We start from the raw sequence: 26,000 nt of genomic DNA on the forward strand, positions 1-26,000 counted from the left end.
GTAGTTTATCTGCTTATCCCCACTATCTATCCCTCAGAAGAGGCTGTTATGATAATGTACAGTGTGTTGAAATCTTCATCCCAAAGGGTAACCCCCATGAAAATAGAAATCATGGTTCTTCCTCTGGACTCTGTACTATTACCCACCTCTTCTCTTACTGACCCTAGATCTCAGTTTTGGGGAGCAAGCAGAAACTAACAAAACCCAATGAGACATTCTCATCTAAATAGATTGTTTCATGTTTCCTCACCATGACCCATTGACCAGAAATAACAAGACATTTGCTCTAATCTCGTTAGTTGTCCGAGTTTTCTTCTCACCACAGGTGAGAAAACTATTTGTATTACCCTACTGTGACCAAATTGTGCTTTTAAAGCTAGTGTTAGCTTCCCCTTTGATCCAGAAACCATATGGATCACTTTCAACATATCAATTCAGCCATACTCAGAGTTCCACAGATCAGGAACTCAAACTACAGGTTGTAGCTGAAAAGATTATAAAACTTAAATTGTATAATTGATCGTATAGTGGTTTATTCAGTGTATAACAATTTTAAATTGATCGTATAGTGGTTCATTGTATCTAAATGCAATAACTACATCACCTAAATTCTGCAGAAACTTCGTTTGGTGTATTACCTCAAAAATTGTGCAACACAACATAACTTAATCAGGACTGAAAACAAAACAAAATAAAACTGTTCGAAAAGTGCACTCAAATCTCAATAAGATAATATTAACATGCTACTAAGCTTATGGTAAGCTCAACCTGGATGGTAAATTCAACTTGTGTTCATAAGAAACTTAAGATTCTACTTTGTGATTTAAAACCAACAAAATCAGTTCTTAACAACCTATAGCACAAATATGAGCTTAAGTAGCAGGACAAATTAGCTTAAGCCAAAGCAGGAGAAACTTTTTAAATCCCTGTGACTCCCTGTAGAGCACTGAATATCAAAGATAACTGCCCTGTGACACCCTGTAAAGTCTTGACTATCAGTGGTATCTGTTCTTGCGAAATCCCAGATGGGCTTCCTAGTGAGAACCCACCAAAAGAATTTCCCATTGTGCTGTCTCTAGAACTAGCACCCATTTTGCGTCTATCTGCCTGCTTTTTACGACAAACTCGAGAAAAGTGACCAATTCTATGGCAGTAGTGGCACTCTTTTTTCTGATTAGAAAATCGTTGATTGGAACCCAAGTTTGATCGATTGTTTGTGAGGATGTGTATGGATGCAGGAACATGGTTTGGTTCAAGATCCACATCCAAACGGTCCAGTTCATTCTTAAGATCAACCCACTTAGTATTCCTCCAGTTTGGAACAGAAGTCACCAGAGCTTGTCTAAGATCTGTTTGCAGTGACTCAACCAGCTGTCTAAAATGGGGACCATCAGTTGTATTGTTGATGTTATCAGCATTGTATTGGCTGATACCTGAATGACGCAGAAAAACTCTTTCAAACCTCTCACAGAAGTCTGCTGCAGACTCTCCCTTTCTATGTCTGCAGTTGGTAATCTGCCCCCAATCAGTTGTTTTACGACATTTACATTTAATCCAGTCCTCAAAAGCTTCCCACCCTTTGTCAAGGTTCTGGCCTTTGTCACCCAAAGCATTTGACACCTTTTTAGCAAGTTCTCTACCATCTGTGATGTTAAGAACTTGACTAGCAATGGCTACTGCATCATTGGGATGTAGTGAGTACAAATTCCTTTTCTTATGCATGAGGTCAATGAAGTCGAGCCCCATTTCCCTTGGAGGTTTAAACTCTTTGGATATTGTGTCCAAAGTTGCTGCATCTAAAGGAATGTGCACAATTTCTAGTCTGGTTTCACCACCTGCATTTCTCCTATTACGTACCTCAGAGGATACAACAGTTACAGGTCTCATTTTAACACAGATTGGAAAATGTGTTTTACCAGTAGCATGGTCAGAATCTTTATCTGATGACACAGATTCTGACCAATCAGAGAGGTCACTCTCAGACAATTCAGGATACAGCCTGACTGTTACTTGAGGATTTCCATCCTCTTTGTAACACGGCTGACCTGGAGTAGGGGCAACAGTCAGAGAACACTGAGGCCCTGACTTTGACTTAAGTTTGGCATGTTGCTGTTCAACTTCTGTCAATGTTTGCTGCAGTTGCTTGCATGTGCTCTGGGCATGTTTGGTAGCAGTTTTATGCCTTCTACACTCGCTAGTTAGCTCTAAGACCTTTCCTTCTGCTTCTTTTAACTTTTCATCCATAGATTTCAACTTGCATTCCCAGTAATGCTTAATAACAAAAAGACATTCCTTAACTGAGTTGTGCTTGAGGCTGTAACCTAAAGCTGTTTTACACTCAGCAAGAGTCCATTCTCTATCAGCAGAGAAACCTTTGGATGAAAAGTACTGAGTTAACTTTTGCTCACAAATATGTTTCTTCCCAATGTCACTGATTACGCTTTCAAAATCAGAATCAGACCATTGTGGCATTTCAGTCCCTCCCTTAACTAAGGTGCTGCTTTTATAGTTAAGAGGTTTAGCAAGATTCTGAATGTTTTGGCCTTTAGCAGACATGGTGAGAAAACAAGAGAACAAAACCAAGCTTTCTGAAACAATAGCAAAACAAAGACACTACCAGCAGATACCAACAAACTGTACTTCACAGAGGACTACAGCAGTAAGTTTCAACACTAAGTAAAACGTTTCTCTTTGTTAGAGAGGATCCCAGTAACAAATCCTAAGTTTACAGTTGTAACAAAACAAAACATCTCTCAGTTCAGAGAGGATAACAGTTACTAATTCTGATCTAGCAGTAACAAACAAAACATCTCTCAGTTCAGAGAGGATAACAGTTACTAATTCTGATCTTCTAGCAGTAACAAACAAGCATCTCTCAGTTCAGAGAGGATAACAGTTACTAATTCTGATCTTCTAGCAGTAACAAACAAAACATCTCTCAATTCAGAGAGGATAACAGTTACTAATTCTGATCTTCTAGCAGTAACAAACAAGCATCTCTCAGTTCAGAGAGGATAACATTTACTGACTCCTATTTTATCCAGCCATAATTTCTCTTCAGTTCGAAATGGCGTTTACTCACCAAGTAGGTTTCAGTAGGCCATCCGGGTCACGGCACCAAGTTGTTAGAAATTCGGCTTTCAGGAATCAGGAGTCAGAATCAGGAATCAGGAGACAGCTTGAGAGATGACTTGAGTTTATTCTCGTGCAGACAGAAAATCTACACGGGCACAGCTTAGTTGGTCGTTGCTCCCTCTGTGTCCGCCTGACTAGTCCATGTGACTTGTCTGTCTGTTACTGTCTGTGACTGAACTAGACTCTCTGACCGAGACTCAGCTAGACTGAGCTACTAAGACATTTTAGCAGGACTTTACATACAGGAGAAACTGCTTTGAACACAGCAGGGGGAGAAAGGGTAAGGGTTTATGGAGGAGTATGTGGGGGGTGTCATCATTGGGGGTGTCTCTATCAACTTATGTTAAACAAAGGAGAGATGTGAGAGATAAGGGTGAGGGGCAAAAGGTTAGGAGTGTATAGGGAAAAAGGGGGGTTAAGGAGTGAGACAGTTTAGAACCTAAGAAAACTTAATAAAAGTACAATTTGTTGTTGACAGAATCTCTCACCACCAATGTGCAGAGAACAATATTTACAAGAATAATAATAAAATATAATATAAAATAAGACATACAGATAGCTTTACTGTAAACGCTATACAAAATACACTCAATAACAACAAACGTAATAACTTACACTATTACAGGATGTTGACCTCCTCTCTGTAGGCCGATTCGTAGTTATTGGAGATCAGGCCAACAATTGTGTCGTCAGCAAATTTGATGATGATATTAAAGCTGTGCAGTCTTGGGTGTACAGGGAATACAGGAGCGGGTTGAGCACAGTGGGGAGGATGTGATGTTGCCCATCCTAACCACCTGCTGTCGGTCCAACAGGAAGTTCAGGATCCAGCTGCACAGTGTGCTGTTCAGACCCAGATCCCGGAGCTTGACTTCGAGCCTCGAGGTAACGATGGTGTTGAATGCTGAACTGTAGTCTACAAACAGCATTGTCACATACGTGTCCTTCTTGTCCAGATGAGAGAGGGCAGTGTGCAGGGTCAGGGTGATTGCATCATCAGTGGATCTGTTCCACCTGTATGCAAACTGTAGTGGGTCCAGGATGGCATGCAGTGAGGAACTGATGATATCCCTAACCAGCCTCTGAAAGCATTTACTTATGATGGAGGTTAGGGAAACAGGTCACCAGTCATTCAGATAGGTGGTGTGGGCAGTCTTTGGAACTGGCAAAAAGGTGGCCAGTTTGAAGCAAGCTGGCACAACTGAGAGAGAGTGAGGTGTTATAAATGTCTGTGTAGACTCCTGCCAGTTCTCTATAACAGGTTTTAAGCACTCTCCCGGGAATGCCGTCCGGACCAGCTGACTTGCATGGATTTACCCGCTGTGCGCACGTCAGCTTCGGAGATGGAGGGTGGGTTGGGATCAGCGGTGGGCGGGGCACACTCTGGGAGCGCGGAGTGATCTGCCTCAAAACAAGAATAGAAGCGGTTTTGCTCCTCCTTCAGGTCAGTGCTGGTCAGAGTGTGAGAGCTTCTTTTGTAGCCAGTAATGTTGTTCAGACCCTGCCACAAGCTCCAGGTGTTGGCTGTGTTAAACTGTGCTTCCACTTTCTCTCTGTACCCACGTTTGGCCGCTTGTATGGTCCTAGGGAGAGCGTAGCTGGCTCGCTTATACTCTGTATTCCCAAATCTGAAAGCGGCTCTGCGTACGCTGAGAGCGGAGCGGACGTCGCGGTTTAGCCAGGGCTTCTGATTGGGGAAGACACGCACTGATCTGGAAGGCACTACTTCATCCAAGCACTTGCGAATGAAGGCTGTGACTGTGTCCGTGTACTCTTGGATGCTGCTTGATGAATCACGGAACATCTCCCAGTCCACGTGATCGAAACATTTTGGAAGCGTGGCTTCCGATTGGTCAGACCAACGGGGCAGCTCCTTGGTGATTGGCGGCTCTTGTTTCAGCCTCTGCCTGTGGGTGAGCAGAAGCAGAATGGAGGAGTGATCTGATTTGCCAAAAGGGGGTCGGGGAGGGCTTTGTAGGCATCCCGGATGTTTGTGTAGCAATTTTCCTGTGTCTGGGTTTTTTTTCGCGTGAAGTATGTATTGTGCTGAAATAATGCTGGACAAAAAGTTTTAAAGTCTGTCCGGTTAAAGTCCCCTGCAACAATGAGTACAGCCTCTGGTCGCGCGGTCATCTGCTTGTTGATGGCCTCGTGTAACTTTTTGAGTGCGAACTCTTGGCAATGTGGACAGTTTGCTAAGTCCTGCTGGAAAACTAAAATTTACTTATAATCAGTGATGGTTTGGGGAGACATGTTATCTGCTTGTGTTGATCCACTGTGTTTTATTATCAAGTCTAAAGTCAGTGCAGTTTTGTTTTCCCACAAAATCTTACAGCACTTCATGCTTTCCTCTGCTGACAACTTTTATGGAGATGCAGATTTCATTTTCCAACAGGACTTGGCACACTGTCCACACTGCAGAAAGTAATTGGCCTTATATAATATTCTAATTTTCTGATACACTGATTTTTGGGTTTCATTGGCTGTAAGCCATAAACACCAATATTAAAATAAATAAACACTTAAAATAGATCACTCTGTTGTGTAATTCATCTATATAATATATGAGTTTCACATTTTGAACTGAATTACTGAAATAAAGTAGCAATGCAGAGAAAGCCACAGATAGTAAAGCAGCAAGAGCCAAAGAGAGTAAAGCAGAGAGAGTGCACACTAGCAGCGCAGAGAAAGCCACAGATAGTAAAGCAGCAAGAGTGCACACTAGCAACACAGAGAAAGACACAGAGTAAAGCAGCGAGAGTGCACACTAGCAACTCTGGAACGTCTCTAGAAAAATAGTTGCAGGGAGTTCTTTATAATATTCTTGCTGATTTAATTGTCTGTCTGCTTCCTCTCTATAGGTGTCCCTATCCATAATTACAGTGGCACTGCCTTTATCATCGGGGTTGATTATCAAGTCAAGTCATGTCAAGTAGTTTTATTGTCAATGCTACATATGTACAGGACATACATAGAATTGAAATTACGTTACTCTCCTTCCCAATTTTACAGCAAGTACAGATAATGGATAATAAAGAAAAATAAAGAAAAAGGGGAGACACTATGTGTACAATACAGCAGCAGGGACACAGACATACATGAGACAGAACAAGGTGCAGTAGTGGTGGGGGTGAAATAGATATATAAATAGAAATAAAAAGAAATAAATATATAATCTAAATCTAAATGAGTGGGAGACACTATATGTACAATACAACAAAAACACAATAGACATTTGTGAGACAGAAGATAATAGTGCAATATTAATGGTGATTAAGATCAAGTGACAATATAAATAGAACCCGTATAACAGTAGTGCAATGTTGTATCTAGCTTAAGGCTGGTAAAGTTCTTAAAGTTCCCAGTTCTTGGGGAATTAAAGTGTGTATGACAGTGCAGCGTAACAGTAGTGCAGGTATTGGGTGTGTAGTGCAGGTCCTTTTACAAAAGTTACAGTACTGTGTGTGTTCTAGTGCAGAGTTTCAGTACTGTGTTGGTGGGAGGATGTGGGGTCAGGATGATGAGAGTGTGTGTGCTGTGGGCAGGATTGGGATGGGGGGTAGAGCAGGAAGAGAGTTCAGCATCCTCACAGCCTGATGGATGGGGCTGTCTCGCAGTCTGCTGGTCCTAGACCCGAGACTCCGCAGTCTTCTCCCTGATGGCAGCAGGCTGAAGAAGCTGTGTAGTGGGTGGGAGGGATCTCCTGCCAGACGGAGGGCTTTCCGCGTGAGGCGGGAGCTGTACAGGTCCTGAAGGGAGGGGAGAGAGGTGCCAACGATCTTCTCAGCTGCTCTCACGATGCGCTGGAGGGTCCTGCGGCAGGATGCTGTGCAGGCCCCGTACCACACGGTGAAACAGCTGGTCAGGATGCTCTCGATGGCCCCTCTGTAGAAAGTGGTCATGATGGGGGTGGGGGCTCCAGCTCTTCTCAGCTCTTCTCATTATAATGGAGTTATCACAGCGTAATTGTAGTAGGGACTGCTGCTCATTTAGATTGAGGTTAGGGGGTTCACTAATGTTCCAGGGTACATTTTTTACAGCATATTTGTCAGCTCTTATGATTTTTCTAATTGTGTTAGGAACCTAAGAAGGTTTGAGCATCCAGCTCGATTTTGGGGTGAAAGGAGGATGATCGGATACCTCATCATACATAAAATATGTTTTAGATTAAGTTTTTTTTTTCATATTTAAATCTATTTTGGGTGTGGGGATAAATGTTAGGCCTTTATTTAGAAGTTTTAATTGATTTACAGTGGGTACGTAGTATATTGATAGGTTTAATACCTCATCGCCACTTTGGGAAACCGGTTTTGGGTTCGAAGGTCTGCCAAGTTTAAGTGTTTGGCCCACTGTTCAAGCATGGCTCTAGCACACGTTAGTGTCCAGTGTATCTTGTCCTGAGTGGCTTTACACTGGGAGGCTGGTAGCAGTGGTACATAGGCCAAATTTCTCCTAATGTGATTATTAAGACCTGTCAGTATTTCCTGTTACTCCAGTTTGAGGCTCTAGGAAAAAATAGCTGCCCCTGGAAATGTATCCACCGCTGCCTTTATAGCTGCTTTACTGCAGTCTCCCGACACCTTTGGCTACAATGGTTGATGCCAAAAGCCAGGATGACAGACTGAACCCTGTCATGCACTGTGGCCTTGTGTAGAACATTTTCAGCGTGTCTAAATGTTCCCTTTGGGTAGCTTTCTATCTGCAGATCCTTAAAGGTGTGTCCTGTTAGCCGGGACAAGTTAGAGTCCCCCAGTATGCAGACTGGTTTCAGGGCACTAAAGCTCCAGTCCACCATCTTCCAGTTGTTGGAGACATGCCTCACTGGTCGGAACACCTCAGGGGAGCTAAGTAGGGCTTGAGGATAATCAAATCAAATCAAATCAAATTTATTTGTATAGCGCTTTTTACAACAGGTGTTGGCACAAAGCAGCTTTACAGAAACATGATTACAGGACAAAGAATCAGGCAAAACATTACACATAGAAAATACAGAATACAGAACCCCCAGTGAGCGCGGAGGCAAGGAAAAACTCCCTCAGAGCTGCAGGAGGAGGAAGAAACCTTGGGAGGACCAAGACTCACATTAAAGGGGGGACCATCCTACCACTGGTCAAACGGCTTTTAAATAGAAATTTAAAAAGTCTTTTATACATCTATATAGGTTTTATGTACTCAGGAGTGTAATATCGCCACTAATGGATTGGATGTAATCTGTAGTGGAGAGTAAGATGGTCGATGAGCAGCTGATCTGTGGTGGTGGTGGAGAAGAGCTGACTTCAGAAACTTCCATCAGTCTGGCCGGACAGGAGACGCGAGAGCCTGAGGGTCCGACATCGGTATCGGGTCAGACAGGTGGGCAGTCAGTAACTCGGAGGAAGGCAGAGAGATGGAATTAGTTTTGACTGGATTTATGCAAAACTGAGAATATTAAAACATTATCATAAGCGGCAAGGAGGTAGTTGTCTGTGTCTTGGGGCACGATTCAACTTGAAAAAGTTCAGGGTGGATGTTTATGTGTGCAACAACAGAGTTAGCTTCCCTTTCTGCTCGTGTCCCCTCTCTTTTTCTCCTAGGTGACCTTGCCGGCAGTGTGATGGGGAAAGGAGATGGACCCCACTGGGATGACCAGCCTAGACTTAGGGTGAATCCCATTTCTCCCCTTGGCCCTACCCCTTACCCCTACCCCTTCTTTTCGAGTGTAATCCTTCCCCTTGGAACGGAGTTACAAGGGGAAGGGGTAAAATCCTACCCCTAGGAATTGGGACAACCCTTCAAGCACCCAGTGAAAGGTGAATCTTATTGAAAATAGCCTCCATAATATACTAGAAATTGTATATCACACTGGTTCCCAACACTGGTCCTGGAGCAGGTAATGTGTTACAAAAACAATATAATGTGCAAGAATATGGGTCCTCAGTGACAGAGGAATCGCTGGTATATCACAATGACGTTTGTCAATGAACAATAAATACATAAATAAATAGCACTGATTTATGACCAGGCTACTAGCGGTGGTGTGTAGGTGACCCTGCTGGGCTGATGTGATGATAGCAGTGGAGCGCTAAAGTTCAGTAGCCTAGCTGCTGGTTAACTAGTTAACTTTAGGGCATTGTATGTGTACAGAAAGGGGGCAGGAGGTGCAGAAATTAATTAATATTGTACATTCCTTAATTCCTCTGTGATGGGGAGCTGAAACTAGCACTGATTATTTTTTCCGTTCCGCCTTAAATGCGGTAGCGCCTGCCGTCTGTTGCACCATTTAAGGTGGAACGGGAAAGTTAGCTAGCTAGCTAGCTACCGAAACGAACTACTAGCGAACTTTTTATGCTTGTTACGAAGAATTCAGCCATAAAACATCAAAACTACACAATAAACTAAGGTAATACAGTGCTAATCGTAATTTTTAACATGGAAAATACTTTCTTTGGTCGCTTGTTCCGCCATCTTGCCAGTCATTCTCATACCCCTCGGTACGAAGTGTGGGTCTGGAAAATCTCCGTTTAAAGGGCTAACTAGCCCTACCCCTTACCCCTACCACTTCATCCTAACAGGAATCGGGACACCCCTACCCCTTGACGTGCACACGCAAAACAGAGGGGTAGGGGTAAGGGGTAGGGCCAAGGGGAGAAATGGGATTCACCCTTAGACTGCAGTGCCAAAATGGCACTAAAATGTGCTAAAATTATTGTATTCTGTGCTTTTTTTCATGTGGTTCATTTTAGTGTGTTCACTTTTTCTTACATTTTTTGTTGTTTTTTTTGTCTAACACGTTTTGTGCTTTTCTTCTCTACAGGTGCAGTAGGGCAGCCCCTGCTGAAGATTCCAGGTAAAGAACCATTGTTCCTGTTTTTTTCCAGTTAGGTCTTGAATAACCCATCTGATTCTTCAAAAAATTAAAGTTCTCCCATGTATTAGAAAAATTGCAGGTGTGAGTTTGGATTTGAGGAGGTATGTAAAAAAAATAGTAACCGGTTTCTGATTCCAAATTAACAGCGTGTGTTAACAATTTAACGTTGACAGCCCTAAAAATTTTAAATTAAAAATCACAGAAACACTGACCTGAGAATCTGCAGTTTACAGTGTGAACTCTTCAATCCAGGAGAGCAGGTCCGCTCTCTATAGTCTGAACTGAGACTGGCTCCGGAGCGTTACAACTGGACACCGTACACCATTAGATGTCTTCTCTATCATTGTCTTGTCTGTGTTGGAGTGTTGTAGTCATTCAGCCAGAAAACAATGGATGGGGTGGGGCAAATTACGGTGGAAGTTGGGGTCAAATTTGGTGGGGTAATTTGTGTAAAAAATAATAATGTTGACACCCTTTATTATTTTACAATTTTCATTTTTCTGTATTATACTACTTCTTAAATCCCTACTCATTACATTCACAATGGCTATTGAGAGTACATATACTAAATTCAGGGGTGCCAATAAGTCAATTGTGATTTTATTAGGATCAGACAGACATGGATAAAAGAAAGGAAATGTGCATAAAAAGTACAATTACTGTGGAAATAAAACACTGACCCTAAATACAGGTATCACTTCACGTTAGAATGCCTGGTCTTATTATTTCTCCTTGGGCCTGATTATGCAGTTTTCTTTTGTGTTTATTCTGTAGAAGCCAGAGCAGGGAAAGATTTTTGGGCTTCTCCCTTTTGCCAACCTGGAAAGAATATCCTGCGGAGACCAGCCTTGCACATCCTTCTGTGTAATTTAGTTTCTTTAGTTAATTCTGTTTTCATTTATTGTCTTGTTTGTTATTTTGGTCTTTGATAAACTGAAACACTGCCTGAGAATCTGCAGTTTACATTGTGAACTCTTAAGTCCAGCAGAGAACAGCTCCACTCCTAAGTCCTGCAGGTCATTGTTACTGAGGTCCAGCTCTTTCAGGGAGGAGTTTATCAGGTTTATCCAGATTTTCACATGCTAGTCTGAAAAATAAGAATAAACAAATGATTTTACAATAAATCCAAATGAGAATATTTGAATGTATTGACAAAAAAAGAAAACAGAATTAAAATGTGAAATTTATTGACTGTTAAAAGAACTCACCAAAAGCTCTGGGACAGATTATAATGAGTTAAAATAGACTAAGTAAATGTTTAACAAAACAAAAAGAACATGGCTTTTTGGAGACTGAGAATTTATTCTATTTTCCCAGTTAAGCTCTGGAAAAAAGACACATTTGCTCACATATATTTTAGAAATAAATAGATACATTTGAAATGTATGTTCTATATGAAATTTTCATGATGATATACTGCTAATCATCATTGCTCTCAGGCATACTGAGAGATGATTTTTCATTCAAATCACACAGTGCTAATTTAGAATGGATCTACAAGGAGTGGGAATTTATTTTTAAAACATGTAACATAACTTCTTCATAACTTCCAAACTTCTTTCTTAAAACTGTATATGATTAGTCTAACACAGAAACTTAATGTACTATTTGGATTAAATGAGGGTTTAATTATTATTACACACACAGGATAATTCATGCTATATGTATGTATTTAATAATGTAAATAATGTGAATCCACCAGTGATTGAATGGAAACTGATTCTACACACAGCAGTTGATTAAAAACTGTGTGAAGGCCTGAATGAAAATACTTATATAGCTGGATATTTTAACTACTGGCAGCAGCCTCAGAAGACACTTTCCTGAACATATTTCAGTTTAAACTCCTCCAGGTCCACCTCCTCGTTTCCTCATTGCTGTGAGATATCCTCTTTTTTCGGGTCAGTATGACTCGTAATAAAGTCTGATTAGACTCCAGTGAGAGACCGAGATGGAAACGAAGGAACAGGTCCAGGTGTCCACTCTCACTCTGTAAGGCTCTGTCTATGGCACTGCTGAGGAAGTCAGTCTTTGTTGACTTGCTGAAAAAAGTTTACTTGTTTGTTGTTCAGTGGATTGTTCTTTTGGAATTTTTCAGTTGAGAAATGCATATAAAGCAGCAAGAAACTCCTGAACGCTCAGATGTACAAAGCTGAAGACCTTCCCCAGGTGCAGCTCATGTTCCTATCTGAAGATCTGGGTACACATTCCTGAGTACACAGACACTTCTCTAATATCGATTCCACTCTCTCTTAGATCTTCCTCATAGAAGATCAGGTTTCCTTTCTCCAGCTGCTGGATACTTGTTTTAGTCTGCTGAGGATCAATGTAAACCCTTTGGGATTACTTGGATTTCTGCATGAACTGGTCATTAAATGTCTTCATCTGTCACAACAATAGACAAACACAGTCTAATACACATAAAAAAATATGTTTGAATGGTTTTATTAAACACAACACGTTAACATTCACAGTGTAGGGTGGAAAAATATGTGAACCCTTAGGCTAATGACTTTTCTAAGAGCTAATTGGAGCCAGAAGTCAACCAACCTGGAGTCCAATCAATGTGATGAGATTGGCTGTGTTTGTTAAAGCTGCCCTGCTTTATAAAAACACACACCAGTTTTGAGTTTGCTGTTCTTAAGAAGCATTGCTTGATGTTAATCATGCCTCACACAAAAGAGCTCTCAGAAGACCTACATTCAATAATTGTTGACCTGCATGAAGTTGGAAAGGGTTACAAAAGTATATTTAAAACCTTGATGTTCATGTGTCCACGGTAAGACAGATGGTCTACAAATGGAGAAAGTTCAGCACTGCTGCTATTCCCCCCGGCGTGGTCATCCTGTAAAGATAACTGCAAGACCACAGTGCAGAATAATTAATGAGGTGAGGAAGAATCCTAGAGTGTCAGCTAAAGACTTACAGAAATCTCTGGCACATGCTAACATTTTTGTTGACAAATCTACAATAAGGAAAACACGAAACAAGAACGCAGGCTAAATATACTGTGGACAGATTAAAACAAAATTGAGTTGTTTGGAAGGAACACACAATGCTATGTGTGGAGAAAAAAGGCACAGCACACCATCATCAAAACCTCATCCCAACTGTGAAATGTGGTGGAGGGGGCATCATGGTTTGGGCTGCTTTGCTGCCTTAGGGTCTGGACGGATTGCCGTCATCAACAGAAAAATTTATTCCCAAGTTTATCAAGACATTTTGCAGGAAAACTTAAGACCATCTGTCCGCCAACTGAAGCTCAACATAGGATGGATGATGCAACAGGACAGCGACCCAAAACATAGAAGTAAATCAACAACCGAATGGGTTCAACAGAAGAAAATACGCCTTCTGGAGAGTCCAATTGAGATGCTATGGCATCATGACATCAAGAGAGCGATTCACACCAGATATCCCATAATATTATAGCTGAACTGAAACAGTTTTGTGAAAAGGAATGGTCCAAAATTCCTCCTGATCGTTGTGCAGGTCAGATCTGCAGCTACAGGAAATGTTTGGCTGAGGTTTTTGCTGCCAAAGGAGAGTCAACCAGATATAAAGGGTTTACAGAATTAGTGGTCATGTCAGGTTAAACTTTAAAAGTTTTACACAAAGCTTTACACAGTGTTAGGACATTTAGCTAGGCTAGCTACCAATAATAATGGTAAGAAAAACAGCAAACGCTGTGTTCTGGAGTTTAAGCTACGCTAGCTACAAATAATAATGATCGGTAAATCAGCAAATGGCCTATTTAAACATTTAGCTAGCTAGCTAAGAATAATAATGGTCAGTAAAACAGCAAATGCTTTGTTTGTACGTTAGTTAGGATGGTGTTGGGAAAACTGCACTACCCTCTGCGCCGTCTCCAGTGCGTTCCCCTGGATTCTTTTGATGGAATCCCAAAGTAGAGATAATTTAGAGAGAGACAGGATACTTTATCTTCAGCAATTAACAATTTATTAAAACAGAGCTCTGGGACCGAGTTCCACTTACAAGGAGTTCAAGAGAAGAAGTTCAAAGATAATTTCACAGACATGAGCATTTACAGACAAAACCCACCTCAAGGTCACGGAGGAAGGCACCTTGGTCAGTTCCCCAAAAACTGGTTCTGGCTGGTCTTGATCAGAAGTTGTCTGTCTCAGTTCATTTCTGTCTTACAAGTACAGTTTGCTTAACAGCCAGATCTTGCAAGTAACGGACTGTTAAAACAAAGAAGTATTTTACAGAACACAATGAGTTTGTGTCCAATGTTTCAGCCTCCTTTCTCCACTCTGCCCATAACATGTCAACACCTTCCCTTTAGCTGTCCTCTAGGTCAGTGGGGCAAGCTTTATGTCAAGCAATGTTGCCTACCGTACTATCACACCTTTATTTGTAATGCATTTGTTTATACTTCCTTAGCTTGATTAGTATTAATTATAGTGAAGTTATTGATTATAGAAAAAAAAATTAAAGTGTATTTCTAACAATAGCTACCAATAATAATAGTCATTAAAACGGCAAATGGCATGTTTTAACATTTAGCTAGGTAGCTAAGAATAACAACAAAAGTACATTTCCTGAAGAAAACGCAGGATGGTTGCACAGCAACCCACCATTTGCTATGATCATTGCTAGGTGCTTGCTATGGTGTCTGTGGCAGTCGCTAAGGTGTTGCTAGGAGGGTGACATGATGTCAGTGGTGGTTGCTAATATGTTGCTAAGCAGTTGCTAGATGGTTGCTAAGGCATTACTAGATGGTTGCTATCAGGCCCCCAGCTTTTCCCTTCCAAAACGTGCCACCGTACGTGTGCTGCTGAGGGATAAGAGGACCATTTGAGCTAAGCTGTCCATTCACTTCCATTCTTTTAGGGGTGTCTTTGAACTAATAATTGAACAATAACCAATAAGATTGCTCCTTTAAATTCAAAAGTTTGGAGCCGATTGCTGTCGAACAGGGTCAAAGTAACTTCTTATTATGCAAATATAATACAATGTTATTTCTGTTGTAATTTATTTAGTTACGTTTTGCTCTCCCTTTTTCCCTTTAATTGTATATTTATTCTAAACATCTGTAAAACAGCTGATGAAGCTGAAGTGATTAATAAAATTAAACATCAAGGTACCTGCTTGTGTCCATTTTATGAATTCCTACAAGTTGTCATTGTTATTTCTCATTTTTGTGCACTCTCTATTTGATCATGTATTATATTGTTTTGTTGTTATTGTTTCTGGAATGTCCTTTATCATAATTATCATTTGTAGATTGGTTCATATTATTAATATTTTAAGGGCTTTACACTACAAGGTATTACAATGTTTATGTTTGCATTTGACCTGTAGGTTTACTTTGGCCTTTAGCTATTAATTTCACCAAAGACAAATGACCTAACAAATACTTAAACACTCAATAATGATTTTTTTTAGCTTTCAATGAAAAGAAAAAAAGCTTTATGTAAAATGTACCACTTCCTAATGGAGTATAAGTTCATCCTTACAGTAGTATAGAGTAGTAATGAAGAGTAATAAAAGAGTTTATTTTTGTTCACTGATTTAGTACATTAAGCTGTTTTCAGGTTCTCCCATGGATTGGAGCCATAAGCAAGAAAACCCACGTAAGAAAGTAGTAAATAGAAGTAAGATAGGCCATGAGAATTATAATGTATAGATAGAACTAAAGTTTATATTACACATTAATAATTATCATTACAGAGTTTCTAAATGCTTGTTATATTGACAAACTATGAATATTTTTCAGTAAATCCGTGATATTGGCTATCAGTAATTCTAGTCTATATCTGCTGTTCCTTCAATAAAAGCCTCATTCTGGGACAGAATGGAGCTGTTCTCACTGTGTTCTTTTTGGAGTGAATAGTTCTGTGCCGCTCCTATAAACAGTACGGTTGTTTGCATGGCACGCAGAAGATTCACGTCATGCTGGCACCTGCGCAATCTCTCACTTTCCCGGTAAAGAGTAACGGTTTATTTTACCTTGAGTGTATTGACAAATATCTTTCAATAATGATTACTTATCTTAGTATCTATAATTACATAATTATTGTGTGAAACCTTGTATTTTATAGGCATTAACCAATACTCACATTATATTTGATCATTTTTACTCACAGTGTATTTTACACGCATTTATATAAAAGATTAACCAATAATCACAATATATCCTTTACACATATAGTAAAACATTGTTTGATATGGCATGTGACTAACACAGACTTTATTATATGACAGATTAACCCACATTAACATATAACATATGAGATGTAGCTCAGGCTTGAAGTATTTTGTTTTACTGCATGACCCTAACTAACGGTCATCAATTCGACTGGTACGGGGCTAATTTGCTACAAAAAGGCTATTAGATCAAAGCAGCCTTTTGGTGAGTGAGTGCCTCCCTAAAAAACCTCTGCTTCAAAGCGGGGGGTGACGCACACACACAGATAGTGCCAGGATGGAAGAACACAGTCAAGGTCAAACACTAGTGGTCCAGTCAGACACGTGCATGCTAACATGAGATGATTTTAACAACGCCTCATCAACAGGCTTACGTCATTTTGGGTATAAAACATGGAGTCAGATCAGAGGGGGTCAGAACTCTTACTGAGACGGCTGTAACACTGTCTTATATGTATTGGTTCTCCTGAATATTCAGTACTTTGTAATAAATACTTGGTTGCTTTCAGCTTCACTCCACCTGTCTGACTCTCTCTATCAAACGAACACGCAGGGGAGTTGTACCCCGGACGAGAGGTGGGAGTAGCCCACCTTTCATTTTCTTTTCTACAACACCGGTTAACGCCCCACGAGAAGCCGATCAGGAAGTGACACGATTGGCCTCACCTGGCTCCGTTGAAATCAGCGGGATGGCTTGGTCCAGTTAATATATACTGTCAATGGCTACAGATAGTTAAGCAGTGAAAGCAAAAGAGAGTAAAGCAGCGAGAGTGCACAGTAGCAACACAGAGAAAGCTACAGATAGTAAAGCTGGAAGAATGCACAGTAGCAACACAGAGAAAGCCACAGATAGTAAAGCAGCAACAGTGCACAGTAGCAACGCAGAGAAGGCCACAGATAGTAAAGCAGCAAGAGTGCACAGTAGCAACGCAGAAAAAGCCACAGATACCTAAGCAGCAAGAGTGCACAGTACCAATGCAGAGAAAGCCACAGATAGTAAAGCAGTGAGAGTGCACAGTAGGAATGCAGAGGAAGCCACAGATAGTCAAGCAAAAAGAGTGCACAGTAGCAACGCAGAGAAAGCCACAGATAGTTATGCAGTGAGAGTCAAAGAGAGTAAAGGAGCAGGAGTGCACAGTAGCAATGCAGAAAAAGCCACAGAGAGTAAAGCAAAAAGAGTGCACACTAGCAACGCAGAAAAAGGCACAGATACCTAAGCAGCAAGAGTGCACAATAGCAGGGCAAAGAAAGCCACAGATAGCAAAGCTGGAAGAATGCACAGTAGCAAGCAGAGAAGGCCACAGATACGAAAGCAGGAAAAATGCACAGTAGCAATGCAGAAAAAGCCACAGATAGTAAAGCAGGAAAAATGCACAGTAGCAGGGCAAACAAAGCCACAGATAGTAAAGCTGGAAGAATGCACAGTAGGAATGCAGAAAAGGCCACAGATAGTTATGCAGTAAGAGCCAAAGAGAGTAAAGCAGTGAGAGTGCACAGTAGCAATGCAGAGGAAGCCACGGATAGTTAAGCAGTGATCGTGCACAGTAGCAAGGCAGAGAAAGCCTCAGATAGTAAAGCAGTGAGAGTGCATAGTAGGAATGCAGAGAAGGCCACAGATAGTAAAGCAGTGAGAGTGCACAGTAGCAACGCTGAGAAAGCCACAGATAGTAAAGCAGAAAGAGTGCACAGTAGCAACGCAGAGAAAGCCACAGATAGTTAAGCAGTGATCGTGCATAGTAGGAATGCAGAGAAGGCCACAGATAGTAAAGCAGTGAGAGTGCACAGTAGAAACGCAGAGAAAGCCACAGATAGTTAAGCAGTGATCGTGCACAGTAGCAAGGCAGAGAAAGCCACAGATAGTAAAGCAGTGAGAGTGCATAGTAGGAATGCAGAGAAGGCCACAGATAGTAAAGCAGTGAGAGTGCACAGTAGAAACACAGAGAAAGCCACAGATAGTAAAGCAGAAAGAGTGCACAGTAGCAATGCAGAGAAAGCCACAGATAGTAAAGCAGAAAGAGTGCACAGTAGCAATGCAGAGAAAGCCACAGATAGTAAAGCAGCAAGTGCACAGTAGCAACTCTGGAACTGTCTCTAGAAAAATAGGTGCAGGGAGTTCTTTATAATATTCCTCCTGATTTAATTGTCTTTCTGCTTCCTCTATATAGGCGTCCCTATCCATAATTTCTGTGGCGCTGCCTTTATCAGCGGGTTTAATGATAATGGAGTTATCACAGCGTAATTGTAGTAAGGACTGCTGCTCCTCTAGATTGAGGTCAGGGGGTTCACTATTGTTCCAGGGTAAGTTTTTACTGCATATTTGTCCGCTCTTGTGATTTTACTAATTGTGTTAGGAACCTGAGAGAGATTTTGGGGTGAAAGGAGGAGGGTTATTAAGACCTGTCAGTATTTCCTGTTCCTCCAGTTTAATCAGGGGGATTCAGATAACTGCCCCTGGAAATGTATCCGCTGCTGCCTTTATAGCTGCATCTCCATTGGCCTAGCCTTAGACTGCAGTGCCACATTTTCCTGGTGGTGGTGTGCACGTATTAGATTAAATAAGTGTTTCATCAGTGTGCTAAAATTCTTGTATTCTGTGTTTTTTTTCATGTTGTTCATTGTGTTTTTTTTTTGCTTTTCTTCCCTACAGGTGCAGTAAGAGTTGGTGTATTTGCTCTCCCATGATGGGGATGAGGTTCATGCCTGTTTGGACCCCCATGTTGAATGGCTAAATTGGTTGGCTAAGAGGTTTGTCCCCTCTGTCTAAAATGGGGTCAACCACAAAATATTGTTTTTCTATAGAGCAAGTCTTTTGTTGCAAAGTTTTGGTTCTAAACTGAATTTTATTCAGGCACAGACTTTGGGGGCTTTTAATTTGAGGTGTAGTCAAAATTGACCAAAGGAAATGTAGAAAATAAGAATATTTTAGTATAGTGCAAGTACTTTCATACTGTTTGGATCGGACAATAGTCCAATATAGAAGCAAAAACAAAAAGGTTTTTTTTTTAAAATTGAGACTTAGATGTAAAATAAATATAATAAAAGTAATAAAATCAAATAAAAGGTTTTGTAATGGCTTTCTAATAAGAAGCAGAGGTGTATTTAAGTCTTTATCTGAGCAGAAGCTGTGAAATGGGCAGATGGGAGTTTTACTTACACTAAAGTTTTCTGAGCGCAGAAAGAAAAGTGATTGATTCAGAGAAACAATCAACAGGCGGGAAAAAGGTGTGATCTGCTAAATGAAAAAAGACTGGGCAGTTGGATCCAGCCATCTTGGAGGAGCAGAAAAGATGCACACTTTGTGAAGGTAAGATTTTTTTATTTAAAAAATATTAATTTAGTGAACAGGAAGGTTTTAAGTGGTGTGCATTTTCAGGCTAATTGGCTCGCAGGATTAGCTACTTCACCTAGCTAGCTAACCCATAGCTACCATAGTTTACAGTATTTTTGATAGTCAGCTAGATAAAAACAAAAACAAAATTTTATTTTATTTTAAAGGGTCTATTTGGGGAACAGGATATCTCTTATTAAATAAACTTGAGACAATGGTGTGCATTTTCAGGCTAATTAGCTAGCTAGCAAGTTTATATACTTATATTAATAGTTTAAAGTAGTGTTGATAAAGTCAGCCAGCCATTTATCATCTATTAAACAAAATTCACAGTCTAATATAACCTACAATTATATGAAATGACGATTTTTCAGACAAAACATTAACAACACTTTTTATATGATTTCATTTATTAAGGGAAATAAATCAAGAACAATATGTGAGGGAAATTGAGAATATTAACCCATTTTGAATTATGTATTTCATTGAACACTGTGTTGTAAGATTTAACACTGTGCTCAAACTAAATGTATGATTTGAACATGCGTGATCACACGTTTAATTGTCTGTTCCAGACTTTACCCTTTAATCTTAGTTTCGCTTCCTTTCTAAGAGAACATGACACCCTAAAATTTAGAACATCAACTCAACACTTTGGTCACGTTTTTATGACTAGGCACAAATAAGAGATGACTGTAACATGTATGGATGTTTCTAGAATGTCTGTCCCTCCCAGAAAGTGGTATAAAGATGGTTGTAAAGAAAATGAGAGCCAGAGCGTGCTCTCATCTTTCTATCCTCTGTGTTTATCTTGTAAACTGTATGTCCTAACACTGTGTGTATGTCCAATAGATGTACTTCCTTATTACAATGACTGGTTGGCTTGATTCAAGTTATACTCATCGTAAATCAGTATCCCAATTTCCTCCACACATACAAGCTCAGATCTCTGTTTCAATAGTTTAGAATGTGCAGTCTGCCTACATAATCAAGATCGAGTCAGCATTGCTCACCCAGACCTTGAGGGTCCAGTCATGGGTCGTTCTACGAAATTACTGGACTCTAAGGAACCAGATGCAGACATTTTTGAATGTCCAGTCAGGAGTTCAAGCCAACATCAGTTCCAAGATGCACCACAAAATGCAGTGGTACTCCAATGTGCGTCCTCCAATGTTTTCACAGTGGTGCCAGCTTGTTAGTAGAACTACAATAAATATGGCCTATAAAACCCATTTTAAACTAAAAGGTAAACATACATTCTTACTTGAGTTTCTTCTTGTTCATGAATACAGTGTACTTCCCTGCATTCCATACGCTGATGAATCTCAGGTCAGATATCGTGAAGATCTCTTTGGTGAAGGCACCTCTGGATGAGTTTTCAAAGGTTATTTTCAAGGGACCCCCGCTGCCATCAAAATAATTGTGTGGTACTGGATGGTGCCAAGAAGCAGATATTGATGAAGTGATTTTATAAAGCTTCAGAAATCTGGCAGAATGTTTTCATGCATTCTTACATGTATAGAATGCATAACTAAATTAAAATCTGTTCAGTGTAGTGAGCTCAGCAGTTTAATACCTGGTTCTAATTAAGATGTTAAATTAATTGAATTAGTTAATTAGTTAGTTTAGTTAATTAATCAATTAATTAATGACATATAAGGGGTGTGTCTTCTTCTACCGGGAACAGTCATTTTCATAACCAAGTTATCTAGAAAACACACTGAAATTAAAGGTTTTGTAATTTAAAAAGAATTTTATTAAATCACACAGATACGAGTAAATAATCCATTAAAATGTCATAAATGCAGCCATTAGATATCAAATCACAGTGTATGAAGATAAATGAGAATTAAAATAAAAACATGTTATAATATCGGTATAGAAAGGAATAACTTGTCAGATTAATGAAAATTATTAAGTGGGGATTTCTAAAGGATGAACAAAGTTATAAGTCTACGAAGCCGGTTCTTATTTACAACCAAGCAACTGAAAAGAAGTTGTCTATACAACAGGGAGATTTATAAAGGATTCAACCAAACCATGACCAACAAAACCATTTACCAGCTCTGCCTTACTCTGAGATGTTAAAGTGGGCCTGCATTGGTGCCGTCCGTCTGTAGCGTGGTCGTCTGTTTCTTCACCCTGAGAAAGAATCACGTGAGTCTGTCTGCAAGATGGTTTGACTTCCTGGTGTCAGCACGGAGTCCCTTCAGAACCCACAGGAAAATCCCTTCGCTCTCAGCTGGCTTGCTGGTCGCTTCCAGACTGGTGGCTTCTGGGTTGAGTCTGACGGTCTCTATTCAGCTGAAACTTTGTATGCATAATGCGTGGCTTCGTAGATCGTAAAATTGCTTTAGAATGCTAGTATTAATAGGCTTAAAGAAGGTTAAATGAGTTGCACTAAGAATGCTAAGCTATCGCTAAATTGAAGCTAAAATGCTAAGCTAAACTCGAAACTCTTCAACTACCACTCAAGACTGAACTGAACTGATCCATCCGTAATCCTGGACACTCTCCACTTTCATTCTCCACCACTACTCTGTCTGTCACTCTCTGACTGAATCTGTTTTAACCTTAAGGCTACCATTGGCTCTGTGGGCTTTTGGGGAGGAGCAACCTACGTGTCTGTGTTTTCATTGGTTTTGGAGCAATTTCTGAGATTTCATATTTTTTTAATTAATAGACCAAACCAAAAGAAAACTCAATCAAACAATGGATCAAAAAACAATATTCAGCGTACCAATTCATGAGGATAAATTCAAGGAAAACAATTTTAGAATTGAGTCTAAATAAATGTAAATTATGTGTTTTTCCTACAAATAGGTTGGTAACATTCCAGATAATCCTGAAGTAAGAAACAATGTATGGTCCTTGTCAAAAAAGAAATAAAGAGTCATGTTTCTATTTAAACCCAATTAAATAATTGAAAAGATAATACAAACATGGTTAAACCACTGATAACCAAATAAAGCAAAATTATCAAATGCTAGTTAAACCTTGTTGATTCAGACTTGACTGTGTATGAAAATTTAATCAGGACAGCATCTATACCCATACACTAGAAGTGGCATATTATTTAGTAAATATTCTGTAAAATAACTTTTTATTTAGTTAATGTATATTCTTATTTGTTCTTCTTTGTGAGAAATTCTCTTCGCCTGGCCTGTTGATCAGAATTTATGACGGGTGTGAGAGAGATCAGTTTACACCACAGAATTTCAGCTTACAAGGCTGGGAATGGAATCCAAAGCTTTGAACATTTCTTTTAACTAAACGAGTCTTATTTTCTCAATGCTTTGCAGGAATAACCAAGCATAAACTCTTAAATTGCAGTAACTCTTTGTGGATTTTAGAAAGTTGAATTATATAGTATTATAATGGCAGTCGGGTCTTCGTCCTGGTGATGGCACTGTTGGTCCACCTCATTTGGGAGACAATCACAGATGGTGACTATTTAAGGTCGTAGAAGTCCAAAGTTTGACGGTTGTCTGAATTACTGTTTGCTGGAGGAATGTCAAAATATGTACAAGGTTTACCCAACTAGCATTTAGGTCTCTTGAGAGGACTGGAGAGATGAAAAAGTCAGATATGTCATTTGAAATTTAGGTTTGATTTGTGAAAAGACTTATCAAAGGCTTTTATTCTAATTCCAATGCATCCTGGATGGGGTTTGTGGTATGTGTGTGTTCAGGTGGGGGAAGTTATTAAATTACATTAGGCCACCAAAAATAGGTAAAGTGGGTGTTCCAGCAACAAAATCATTTAGTTGCAAGAATCCTACTCTAATCCCAACAACTATGACATCTAAATGTTAAAGACTATGTTAATCTAATGCTAATCTAATGTCTGGAGCAAGCTCTGGCAATGCCGTAGTTCGAACTTGAAAGACATTCCCTTCTTCAGAACTGAACTCTTACTGTAACTACCCTAAAAACTGAGCTCTGTCTCACGAAGAATGTTCTGGAATATCGAACATTCAAGAAAACATAACATGAAATTCAATAAACATCATCCCTGGATAAGAATAATTTTGCTGAACCTGTAAAATCGATTGTTAAATTCAGTTCATGTTTGTTTCTGATGGAACGTGTCCCAAGTGACAGAGTAATAGATTAGTGTAGGATAAGGTGTTCTGTCCGAAAGATTTAGGATTTGCACTTTTAATTGCCGTGGAACAAATTTGGGATAGTTTTCTCTCCTGTGTTACTGCACTTGTGTTTTTGGAGATGATTCTGTTGAGTAAAACTCTTCCCACAGTCTGAGCAGTGATACGGTTTCTCTCCTGTGTGAATGCGCTGGTGATTTTTGAGATTACTCTGTGTAGAAAAACACTTCTCACAGTCTGAGCAGTGATACGGTTTTTCTCCTGTGTGAATGCGCTGGTGTTTTTTTAGATCACTCTGTTGAGTAAAACTCTTCCCACAGTCTGAGCATAAATATGGTTTTACTCCTGTGTGAATGCGCTGGTGTATTTCGAGATTACTCTGTGTAGTAAAACTCTTCCCACAGTCTGAGCATTGATACGGTTTCTCTCCTGTGTGAATGCGCTGGTGAATTTTGAGAGTACTCTGTTGAGTAAAACTCTTCCCACAGTCTGAGCAGTAATATGGTTTTACTCCTGTGTGAATGCGCTGGTGCAGTTTAAGATGACTCTGTTGATTAAATCTCTTCCCACAGTCTGAGCAGTGATACGGTTTCACTCCTGTGTGAATGCGCTGGTGATTTTTGAGATTAATCTGTTGATTGAAACTCTTTCCACAGTCTGAGCAGTAATACGGTTTCTCTCCTGTGTGAATGCGCTGGTGTTTTTTGAGATTACTCTGTTTAGTAAAGCTCCTGACAGAGTGCTGATGTTTCTCCATGTCAGGACTTTCCTCTGTTTCCTCTGTCTGTTAAATGTATCAAACAATTTCTGCGTGTTCTGGAGATTCCTCAGGATGGCTTGTGTTACACCTCTTTCATAGATTTCAGGAGAAATCCTATAATATTTTAATTTCTGAAAAGAAAAAAAAAATAATAATTTAGTGTATTAAAAATCTTGTTAATTAACTGAAATTAAGAGAAATACCTAAATCAGTTACACTATATGGGAAATACTGGGACATATTTATATTACCATAAAAGCTTCTGTACTTTTGTCCCATTCTAAATCCATAGTCATTATAATATGAAGTTCAGCTCGTTCTGCAGTAGACTGTCAGCAGGCTGCAGCCGCAAAATATATGTAGCATAAACTCTGCTGCTGTCCACTACTGAATACCATGTTTGACTACTACTTTAGTATCTCACTTTACACTGAAATACACTAATCCATATAATTAATACTGTACTATATTGACTTCCCTTTTTGTTTACAATAAAGGTGTGTCATTTTATCTTATAAATATCTTTATCTGTAATTTCCCAACTTCATCTCCGGAGTCAGAGAGCAGCAGAAGCTGCAAGACCTGCTGCAGTTTTATAGAAGCTAACGTTACCCACAATTTCATCAACTCTAACTAAATGTTACTTAAGCCTGTAAACCAGCTATCTGAACAATATGTATCTTGTTTTTAGTCATTTTACGTTAGCTCAGCCTAGCTAATGAATTAACATTTTCCCTGAATTTTCTATTCCACCTTAAATATCATCACTTCTTATTGGTTGACTTGGAAGTGTAGCTACACATTTAGTAAATAAAAGACTGTAGATTTGAAAAGCGATATGACTATTTAAACCCATGAAGTGTTTTTCAGCATTTCACATAGAGATGGGCGATATTACCTAAAACAAAATATTTTACCTACTAAAAATCAAACTACAAACGGTTCAAAACTATATTTACCTTTATTTTGATTTCACCTAAATTTCTTATATGGAGTTCAAGTGCATCTGGATGGCAAATAATACCATTATAAATAGTGATTATATATATGCAAAAAAAATTAAAGGAACACTTAAACACAATATAACTCCAAGTAAATCAAACTTCTTTGAAGTGAACTGTCCACACTGATTGACAATCAATTTCAATTAACAAAACATACTCAGCAAAGGAGTCGTTCTGCAGGTGGGGACCACAGACCAGTTCAGTACCTATGCTTTCTGGCTGAACTCTCACCCTGCTCCACCCCCCCATCCCAATGCTGCCCCCAGCACACAATCACTCATCATCCTGGGAAGGAGAGCAACTTAATGTCAATTGTCTGTACGTCCTGTACATATGCAGTATTGACAATAAAAACTACGTGACTTGGCAGTGGGTCAGTCATTGTGTGGGCTGGCATTTCTTTGGAGGGCCTCACAGACCTCCATGTGCTCGCCAGAGGTAGCCTGCGTGCCGTTAGGTACCGAGACGAGATCCTAAGACCCATTGTGAGACCATATGCTGGTGCAGTGGCCCCTGGGTTCCTCCTAATGCAGGACAATGCTAGACCTCATGTGGCTGGATTGTGTCAGCAGTTCCTGCATGATGAAGGATTTAATGCTATGCTCTTGGGCTGCACGATATATTGTTTAAGAATAGACATTGCGATGTGC

General features: G+C 39.8%; 6 protein-coding genes across 10 annotated transcripts in view; 2 read left to right on the forward strand and 4 right to left on the reverse strand.

Annotated features, from left to right (window-relative positions):
• The window catches only part of LOC125801199 (zinc finger protein 271-like), an 883,173-nt gene that overhangs the window by 246,872 nt on the left and 610,301 nt on the right, over positions 1-26,000 (forward strand). The gene's annotated exons all lie outside the window — the stretch shown is intronic.
• LOC125801195 (zinc finger protein 585A-like) overlaps positions 1-26,000 on the reverse strand; it is a 357,158-nt gene that overhangs the window by 171,626 nt on the left and 159,532 nt on the right. The window lies entirely within an intron of this gene.
• LOC125801239 (zinc finger protein 484-like) overlaps positions 1-26,000 on the reverse strand; it is a 241,143-nt gene that overhangs the window by 171,626 nt on the left and 43,517 nt on the right. The gene's annotated exons all lie outside the window — the stretch shown is intronic.
• The window catches only part of LOC125801558 (zinc finger protein 585A-like), a 198,612-nt gene that overhangs the window by 129,095 nt on the left and 43,517 nt on the right, over positions 1-26,000 (reverse strand). The gene's annotated exons all lie outside the window — the stretch shown is intronic.
• The window catches only part of LOC111190407 (uncharacterized), a 305,136-nt gene that overhangs the window by 89,161 nt on the left and 189,975 nt on the right, over positions 1-26,000 (forward strand). The window lies entirely within an intron of this gene.
• LOC111190059 (NLR family CARD domain-containing protein 3-like) overlaps positions 1-26,000 on the reverse strand; it is a 260,290-nt gene that overhangs the window by 187 nt on the left and 234,103 nt on the right. The window contains exons 14-16 of the mRNA XM_049478460.1: positions 4,439-5,076; positions 3,872-4,217; positions 1,917-2,045 (exon numbers count right to left, since the gene is read on the reverse strand). Coding sequence (XP_049334417.1) covers positions 1,917-2,045; positions 3,872-4,217; positions 4,439-5,076 — 1,113 coding nt within the window. The remainder of the gene's footprint in view (positions 1-1,916; positions 2,046-3,871; positions 4,218-4,438; positions 5,077-26,000) is intronic.

This window comes from Astyanax mexicanus, chromosome 4 (assembly GCF_023375975.1).
Source record: "Astyanax mexicanus isolate ESR-SI-001 chromosome 4, AstMex3_surface, whole genome shotgun sequence".
Lineage (NCBI taxonomy): Eukaryota > Metazoa > Chordata > Actinopteri > Characiformes > Acestrorhamphidae > Astyanax > Astyanax mexicanus.